The sequence below is a fragment of the Panthera uncia genome, chromosome F1 (genome assembly GCF_023721935.1).
Source record: "Panthera uncia isolate 11264 chromosome F1, Puncia_PCG_1.0, whole genome shotgun sequence".
NCBI classification, from domain to species: Eukaryota; Metazoa; Chordata; class Mammalia; order Carnivora; family Felidae; genus Panthera; species Panthera uncia.
The window spans coordinates 12,830,681-12,840,480 of record NC_064813.1 but is presented as its reverse complement, the minus strand read 5'-3'; the positions used below and the strand labels follow the sequence as shown (position 1 = coordinate 12,840,480).

Here is a 9,800-nt window from a genome sequence, read left to right as displayed (position 1 = left end):
ATGTTTATTTTTGAGAGAGAGAGAGAGAGAGAGAGAGAGAGTGTGAGTGGGGGACGGGAGAGAGAGAGAGGGAGACACAGAATCCGAAGCAGGCTCCAGGCTCCGAGCTGTCAGCACAGAGCCCGATGCGGGGCTCGAACCCATGAACCATGAGATCATGACCTGAGCTGAAGTCGGACGCTTAACCGACTGAGCCACCCAGGCGCCCCCCAGCTGTTTTTCTGCTTCTCGCTCCTGTTCTGCTCTGGAATAACTTCATTCTTTGGCCACAATGATCCTGCTAAAGTTGTATTGTTTTGCATGACCTCCTTTTTTTTTTTTTTTTTTTCCTGATTGATGACTTCCAATGGGTTTCTGTGGCCTGAGCAAAATTCCAAACGCCTCTGCCCTGACACACAATACTTTGCAAGATGAAGACTCAGTTTCAATCTCCAGCGTTTTCTTCCATTCAGCTTCACAACAAACCCTCCGTTCCATCTGGGCCCATCTTGCCATGGTCCCTGAACACAGATTCCTCCTTTCTGTGTCCCCGTCTTCATCCCATCTCTACTCCCGGGCTTGAAAGGCCAACAACATCTCCTCTCCTCTCAGCGCTCGCTGATGAAACAAGCCAGGTCCTCCGAGAAACCCTCAGCCACTGGAGCTCGCTGTTTTGTTTTGTTTTTTCTCCCTCTCCTGGACTCCCGTCTACACTGTTTGTTTGACACAGGCGCTTACCGTCTTGGACTGTTGCATACCTTGGTTCATGGTTAATTTGTATGAACACAGAACCCATGTCTCCCAATTTGGTTTTCTAGTTCCCTCCCAGGCCCATTCACCCAGCGCGAAACACAGTGAGCAGCTGCCTAAGAAGTTTTGCCCTGTTGCTTCTGTACTCTAAAATGAAAGTCTGTGCTTTGTATTTTGTCTGTTTTGTCATCCGTCAGCTGGTATTGTGAGCGCTAAAGCGGTGGGTAAAAAATAAGTGAACTCCCATAAAAGTTCCACTTTACACGTACCCATTATACCAATAAAGGCCCCCTGTCCCTCCTACCATTGTCCTTGCTTTAGAGGAATAGATTCTTTTCCTTTTTGAGGAAACACTATCACACTCCAATCAAAGTTCTCGCCTACAAATCCCTCTTACCTTCACTCTTTCCTGCATGTAATCTTAGGTCCCAGCAGATCTATTTTTTTTTAAATTTTTTTTTAACATTTATTTATTTTTGAGACAGGGAGAGACACCATGAACGGGGGAGGGTCAGAGAGAGAGGGAGACACAGAATCTGAAACAGGCTCCAGGCTCTGAGCTGTCAGCACAGAGCCCGACGCGGGGCTCGAACTCACGGACCGGGAGATCGTGACCTGAGCCGAAGTCGGATGCTTAACCCACTGAGCCACTCAGGCGCCCCCCAGCAGATCTATTTTTGAAATTCGAAGAGAAAACAATCAGCAGACTCAAATGTACGTAACAAAAGACGACACAGTAGTATCCTTCTTCTTTTTATTGAAAAGGAATCATTTCTATTCTAGCGCAATGTATATTTTACATCATAAAGCAAGATATAATTTACATATTACATTTCTTATGAGATCTTTATACCCTAAGTGTCATTCCCTTTTTTTTATTCAATCACCTTCTCTGGTTAATTTTAACCTGCCAGGTATCCTACAAATCAGCATCTCATTTGGGGAGGGACTGGGGACACAGATAGTTGGTACGCATTATCTGCACCTGGGTATAATGATGGCGAGGAACAGGGGTATGTATGCCTTGGGACTTTGTGGTCCCGAGACCCTCTCTTGAGACCTGGCTTGGGAGCCAAAAGGCTACTCCTCTAAATCAGATATCCAACTTCTACCTTAAAAAAAAATCAATAATAAATGAACAATACTGAGTGCTTGTCCCATGTGTATACTTCTTGATCAGGTGCTTAAATAACAGATGCTTTCGTTATCAATGAAAGCTCCTATGGCTGATCTCGGATATTCTCGGATATTCTCAGACATCGTTCATCTCGGACATTCTCAGACATCGCTTCCCAGGCTCTAGTAGTAAAACTTCCCAGTTTCACAGAGCATTTGGGTTTGGGGTTTGGGGTTTTCTGTGCACCGCTGAAAACGGGTGTCAGGATGAAAGCTTCAAATGACTTTGTTTCACAGGACCTTCTATCCCTTTACACCCTCTTCGAAGACTCCCCCATCCAGCAACATCTTGTCGTGTGTGATTTCTGTTCCCTGCACTATCACCCAAACACACTTGTGGCTCTTCTCCCCAAAGTCCAAACTCCAAGAGTTCGCCAATGTCTCGGATTGTACTCGGATTTCACAAAGAATGTTTTAATCTGTTGGACCACACCGTTCCTTTGAATCTTGAGAATCCACAGCAGCTAGCGGGACAGAAGACTTCACCGAGGGACTCTTCAGGAAGCAAGTAATATGTGGTGTTCAGCCAGCCTACATAAAACATCTGTTTAATAGTTATATTAAAAGAAGAGGGGATCAGTTGGTGAAAGCAAAATGCATAAGATGGGCTTCCTTCTCGTTGTGAAAAGAAGTACAGAAGCAACATTCAAAATATGTTTTCAGATCGGTGGCTGTTTGGCTGAAAAAACTACCACCATTCACTCAAGGTGACAGGTGGAAGGGGTGGCAAACGTGTGAGGAAAGTGCATCTTAGTCCTTGCCTGTCATTCAGAGTTGGCGTATTTGGCCAAAGCCAATCTAAAGCTTTTTAATTACTGACAACTAAGATTACTGGAACCGACCTGGTCAGGAATAAAAATAGGTCGAGAATATGTCTGTTCTGTGCATCTTACATTAGTCTTTGGTCAAGTGATGTGATTTTTGAGAGGTCTGGAAGTATAAACCTATTTCTCATTTCCAAATACGAGGCTGTTAAGTATTTACGGCAAGGTAGCATTTCCTTGCTAGGAAACGAGGCTTCCAGGTACCATATCTTTCCATTAACGTTGTGTACTTTTGGCTACAAAGTGCTGCACAAAGAGAAAATACAGGAAAGAATGAAGGAGCAAACGAAAGGAGCCTCACAACACCCCTGTGAGGTAGGTAAGTATTGTTAAACCCATTTTTACAAAAAAGGTAAACTGAGGCACAGCACGGTGGTGTAGTTTGGTCTAGTCCACCTGACAAGTTACCAAAGCACAGCTGGAGACAAAAAGAAAGAAACAAAGACAGGTCAGTCCTGGCTCACAGCCCTAGGCACTAAACTTTATTTCAAAATACTGTATTAGAAAAAGAATGGCCCACAGTGGCCTTTTCCATTTTTGGAACTTAGACAAGCCTTTAAGTATCCCATTTAAACATGGCCTTTCAGATTCCTGTCAAGTGGAGAGGCGGAAAAGTACATGGCTTTCCATCCTCTGAGCATAATTCCCATGAGGTGTACCAGGATCTATCCCCATTCCACCGGAGCTCAGACTCCAAACTCAAGAACACTGTCAGAGCCTCAAATAGGTTCTGATTTATTTGAAGCCCAAATGTGAAAATGAGACCTGTTCTCAAACAGATGCCCTATCAGTTGCTCTGTGGCCTTGATGAGAATTGTGTGTAGAGAAAGAAAGGAAACAAGATCCCTAAAAACATCTCATCACTGTAGAGATAAGGACAGTGGTGACGGCGTGAAACTTGCTTTTTGTGGTGTTTGGGTTTGCAAACTCAAGCTTGCAAGAATATTTTATATATATATATATATATATATAAAATATATAAATATATACAGTATATATATATAAGTGTGCATCTGACTACCCTTAAGGCACTAAAGAGATGTAGGCCATGCCTTTCACAACTCAGTCTCTGTTTTCCTAGAGAAATTTCTCTCCCTCTCTCAAGTGAAATATATTTCTTTTAACAAATAGCCCGTGACAGCAAATCATTCAGAAACAACAAATATCTTTAACTTAATGTGGCTGACTGCTCGGATGGGGGTGAGGGACGGTGGTGATGGTGATATTATCGTCTACAGCTTAGAGCTTAAATCTATAGCTTATAGTAAGTAGAGCTTAGATCTACAGCTTAGAGCTTAGAACTAGCCAGACACAGCCAATCGCAGTGGATCTGACAAGCCAGTGGCCAGATGTGGTTAACAGTAGCTGATGGAAAAGCCGTACCGTGACCAACAGAGATGGAGACAATGAGAAAGGAAATCGTATCTGGCACAGATTCTGCAGAAAGACTTTGGCTTTCCAGAAGTTTCCAGAGCTTCTATACAGAGAACTGGGAAGAAGGAAAGGGTAAGGCACTGAAGTTCAAACAGGTCACTGAGGAGACTATAGACAATGATTCTGAATATATATACGATTTCTTTGGCTGCTGTAGGTTTTTTTTTTTTTTAACCCATACAATCATGGGGGTGGGTGGGCTGAACCTAACTGAAGAAGCTTGGAGTATATTAAAGCAAAGCGCATGAATAGAAGGAAAAACAAAATCAACACACACAGAAACAAGTGGTGGTGGTATCCCAGAGGGAGGAGAAACATTGGTTAACTAATTTTCATTTTGCTCCTCTCCTGCTTTTCTCTGCCATGGTCCCAATATTTTAGTTCAGGTTTTTGGTTTGTTTGTTTTTATTGATTTTTTTTTTCCAGCAGATGAAGAAATGACAGAGCAGGATAGGTGTCTTATGGTTTTTGATTTCTTCTTAGGCCTGCTTAATTATTTTTTTTTTCCTCAGTTGACTGTTGGCACCTGGTTCCTCTGTAAACTATATTCCTTGGCCTTCAGTCTCAGGTTGGCAATGCTGTTGGCCATGTTGATGCCCTGTGCAGGGCTATTGTTGGCACATGTGGCAGAGTAAGTGGCCATGGCGCTGTAGGGACAAAGGAGAGAGCAGGGAGAATAACAGGCATTAGTTTCACGAAGCTGCAAGTCTGTGCCCCAGATGGATGCAATTCTCAGCGCGGGGCAGGTGGGGGCAGGTGGGTCGGATGAATGACCTCTGAGGTCCCTTACTTACAGCCCCAGATCTCATTGGTCTAAGGCACTTGGGAAAGTGTTTGGAAGGGCAGGGGAGAGTGGGGAGAGTGAAACAGGGCAGGGAGAGGTATCTGCTGTGTTGGACACGGTGAGTAATCATTTATTTCTGGGGTGAGAGAAGAAAGCTGCTTATGTTGAATAGCAGGTGTTTCGTCAGCCGACCAATGGAAACAGTATTGAATCTCTCTTCCTGCTTACATCGCCAGCCTGGGGGAGCGGCGAGCCAGAGAAGCAGGCACTTGAAAAGGAACTAAAGGGCATTTTGTCCTCTTCGCTTTGAGTAGCGGCCTTTAATTCTAACACATTTTAGGTAATCAATGAATACCATATTAAATAGTGTACTTGAGAACCAGTTCAGCAGCCCATTCTTGATTGGTGAGTGGTGCTAAGTATAGCCAAATCAAGAGCTTCTTATCCCGACTGGGCTTGATTTTATAGCTTCTTCTCAAAAGTACGTGAGAAGCTCACGATGTCTTCTGGGTCAGTTATTTGGGAAATGTTGAAATCCCCTAGATACACCAGCAGAGGCTCCAGCCGGTTTCAGGATCCCTGACCTCAGGGGTAACGATTTCCCTCTGTCCTTATTCTGGAGAAAAACCTGAAGTTGTTTCACATTGTCAGAGACTGTAATTAAAAACCTAGAAATACAACTAGACAGAAATGTGCACTTGGGTTTTTTTTTTTGTTTTTGTTTTTGTTTTTTTTTTTGCTAATTGCATCCATGAATTTCTTTTAAAGGAAAAAGCAGTGCTTTCTTAGCCTTGAATGTAAATTATTCATTACTGTGTACTAAACAGTTAAAAGGGAGCTCATGTTAATTAAACGAAAATGTTTCTAGTTGTTTCTAAGATTAGCAAAATCCTTTTCAACTGAGGCCTGAAATGAGATAGACTTATAAATGGAATGACATGTGCTTTGCTGTTGCCTGCATTCCAGCGCAATTTTATCGGCCACACAGGAGTTTGTGGCTCTGGGGATCAAGTGACAGACCAGAAAGAGAGAAAAAGTAAAGTACTCTACAAATAGAAAGACCGTATCATGAATACTCATCTGGGAGACCGTATAGTCAAGACTTATAGTCAAGACTCACAATAGCCTATTTCAGTTACTAGCAATTAACCCAGGAAAATTAGGTTAATGAAATGTAATTAGTCCCAGATCACTAGGTTTTTCCAGCAATGCACATCCTTAACTTAAAATCCTTACAGCACTGGTGTGTGTGTGTGTGTGTGTGTGTCTTATAACTGAGAAATAGCTACTATAATTAAACTGATTCCTGCTCAGTGTCATTGATCAAGCAAGGGCTGATGATTGCATATTCTTGATCCATTAAAAATATCTTTTCATAGTTAAAAAATGAACAAATATCAGTGCAGGTTAGACCTACTCGACAGACCATCACTCTACCACTGTCTACCGAATGAGGCAGAAGGGACCCCAGTTAAGGTAGTTTTCACTTAGGAGTGAGATAAATGATCAGAATAACCTGTTAAAATGGGGCAAGGTTTTTTTAGTAATATCCCCAAAGTTCTCATTTGTTTTCGAAACCCATACACATATCATTCAATTCCTATATGAATTACATGCTTCCATTCAAAACCCTACCAGAAATCTAAGCAAACCTGTAAATCTTACACTCAAGAAATTGCTAGGATATACTGAAATCTAAGATTTCAGTGAAATCAAAGATGTAAATAGTGAAGAAAAGAGAATTGAATTTGGGAAATGTTCCTAAGTTATAGATTATAAAGTGAACCAAATCAACCTGGTTTCTGTGAGAGAAGTCCTAAAGACAGTTCTAAGTACCATTTAACATGTGCAGGAGAGAAGCTGAAATGGTGAGTTATCTGTATTATTTGTTAAACACTGAGAGTCAAAATGAAAGACTTCTGAAAACAGAAGGCTAAAACTTTATGAGACGACATAAAGAAAAACCTTCCCTGATGGTAAATTGTAGAATGTCATAGAGTATTGCATTTTTAAGCACTTGACCTAATTTTCCAAGGAGTCTGTTTTCCAGCCTTTGAGATTCTAGACAAGCAAAGTCCTATTTAATAGAGATTCCCTCCTTTTTTGATGGTCAAAGGTGTGGTCCATTTTCCTTAGCAGACAAAGGGAACTGGAACCTTGGGGGATTATTTTCATTAACTGAAGATGCTACTACTGTTTTCTAGAAATGTCTACTAGAGTTGTGACTTCAGTTTCATCTACTGTAGAGTCATTGTTGCCATTCTTGCATCATAGTTTACTAACTTCATCTGACAGTCTGGTTTGAAGACTTCATATGGTAACACATCTCTTAGAAATACCGAGATTCTCTAATGCGGGCCAGATATTAACATCCCAAATGAGATGAATGTTGGTCCACTTTCCATCTCAAAACCAAATCAATGCAAATTAGACTTGTATGTCGCACTGGTCACACTGGAAATTGGATTTGCACTGGGACATTTTCCCTTAAGTGGCAGCCCGAGCTGCTAGAGTTGAGTAAGTACCCCTGTCCAACTGTACTGTGGTGCCATTCTAAGGACAGCACTGTATTAGCGATACTCTGACGATGCCTTGTAGGTAGCCCTCAAGTTAGTGGGGCTTGAAGACAAAAAAAGCAGCTGATATTAACGAGTTTTGCCATTCCCTAGGAGCTTAATAAATGATAACATTTGCACTTGATAAATGTCTAGGAAAATTATTAACTCTCAAAAATGGATTCAACGTACTCCAGCACCTTCCATAACCCTAAGAAATAGGACAAAAGAACAGAGGCAGTCTTACTTCATGGCCTCTAAACCAATGTTTAGAATATATAATCCTGCAAGTAGAGACCATAGGGAGATTTTGTGCACATACTAAAGAATTACAAGTCTGTGTTCCCTCCGGTAGTTTGACATGGGTCTCGTTTCTCAACTTGCACCGAGAGAGCCATAGAGGCAAGCAGAGAACAGTTCTTTGACACCCCGGTGGCAAGCAAGACTTGTGACAGGTCAGAGAAGACAGAATTAGTGAGTGGGTACTCTAGAGCAGCTTAGTCATACTTTAAAAACAGCCTGAAAAGTAAGCTGGGGAGGGACCCGCTTCCTAAAGTGACAACAGATGCAAGCGAGGCTTGAATGGCCGCCAAAGTGAAAGATTGTTTGTGACCACCTGTTTTCCATGTCATCAAAACGTATAAAGCTCTGTGTTAGGAAAAGGGAACCTTGAAACGTTTTCTCACAGGACGGAAACAAGTGAGGATAGTTAGCTATTTTCGACAGATTTTATAGGCACATTCCAAAGGTAAAATACCTGCTCGTTCCTATACAGGATCAAGCTTCCCGAGATTAGAAAGTGAGACAGAAACTAAGTGATTGGCATAAAGCACATGATAACTCCAAGAGCCTCCTTAGCAACCCTGAGAGATCCTGCGCATTGGTCCTGCCTTCTAAGAATCACCTGCTCCTCTAACAGGATGCAGACATGAGCTGAGTACAGGGACTGGGCTTATGGGATTTGGCTGAAGCATCATTTCTATTGAGGTTTGAAGAATGTATGTTCTTTGTGTCTGTGACCAAGAAACTGCATTGCCAAATACAATGCATGGAGGAATTAGAGATGAAAAGGAAATGCTTGTATCCCATCTGTCGACTCAGCAGATCTGCACCGGGACTTGCACAGACCTGACACATTGAAGCAAGCTTGAAATTTTTCCATCTCCTTATTTGGAGATTCCTAACAGATGGAGCTCGGCCACAGACAGCAGAATGCTAACCACCAGCGGGGTTCGAGTTCTGTTTGCACTGGGGACAAATCATTTCTGATCATTTCAACCTACCCCGAAAGGTTGTCGGGAGGAGGAACGTGTTCGAGTGACTGCCAAACACCAAGGAAGCATGGAAAATTCTATATACGCTATGATTTTAAAGCCAGGAAACTTATGGACATCTGCCCCTCTGCTTTCGAATCACCCGTGGTGTTATGTCCCACAGATCACAAAGCAATTGAGGAGCGCTGGGGGAAGAATAATACCTGCCTCAATTTTCAACTCTGACTTTGTTTTCTATTTGGCCCTTTTGGACAAATGATGACAAGCTGTTGAAAATTTCCCCCCAAAGACAAATCTGTCAGCCCAAGAAGCCCATGTGTCATCCTGAGATCCTAAGGTTTCCCCAGCTTAGGGTTTTTTCCAAAGGCTGTAGAGCTTGAGGCATGTGTGACCCTGTCTGCGAGGTGTGGAGGTTGGAGACCATCTTTCTGGCTTGTCCTCTCGTCCGTGCAAGAACAGAGGTAGACCTGCTCCGTCTAAGACAACTCAATACCAGCTTTCCTGTGGACATTTACTTAAAAAGAGAGACCCCATAAATCCTTTTGGAAACCGTCTTTTGTGACTTAAATAGGCATTTCTAATTTCCGTTTTTAAAATTCAGGAGCTGATTTTTTTTAAGGGCGCATTTGGCTCTTAAAGTAGGTACACTTGGACCACAGTTCATTGGCAAGCGAGCCTGGAGTTTGCACTGAAGGTTCTGTGAGCCTTCTGCCATTTTTAAATGTTCTTTCTAGACACGTCTTTGTACCTGGAGCCTTGCGTCTTTCTCTCGTCTCAAGGACTTTCTTATCTCCTGCTTGAAATGCACAGTGACTACCTGAAATCAAACGCCCCTGGCAGATACGCAGTAGGGAAACGTTGCTAGCTCAACCTTAGATGCAAGGCTGCATGAGGGACCGATGATCCAACTGGCCTGGGGAAGAGGAGGAGCCAGGATGAGAATGAAGTTCTTCGGACCCCTGCCCCGTATCCTAGCAGTCATCGAACACCCGGTGTCGACAGCATCAGCACCACGTGGAAGCAC

General features: G+C 42.7%; 1 protein-coding gene across 4 annotated transcripts in view; it reads right to left on the bottom strand.

Moving 5' to 3' along the window:
* Nucleotides 1-9,800, bottom strand: part of PRRX1 (paired related homeobox 1) — a 78,512-nt gene that overhangs the window by 3,090 nt on the left and 65,622 nt on the right. Inside the window, exon 4 of one of the 4 annotated variants that reach the window (XM_049633920.1) lies at nucleotides 1,470-4,810. The exons of 2 other annotated variants lie outside the window; for them this stretch is intronic. In XM_049633920.1, the coding sequence (XP_049489877.1) occupies nucleotides 4,672-4,810 (139 nt within the window). In that variant the 3' untranslated portion in view covers nucleotides 1,470-4,671. Of the gene's footprint in view, nucleotides 1-1,469; nucleotides 4,811-9,800 lie in introns of those variants that run through there. One more of the 4 variants, XM_049633922.1, reaches the window with a different exon arrangement.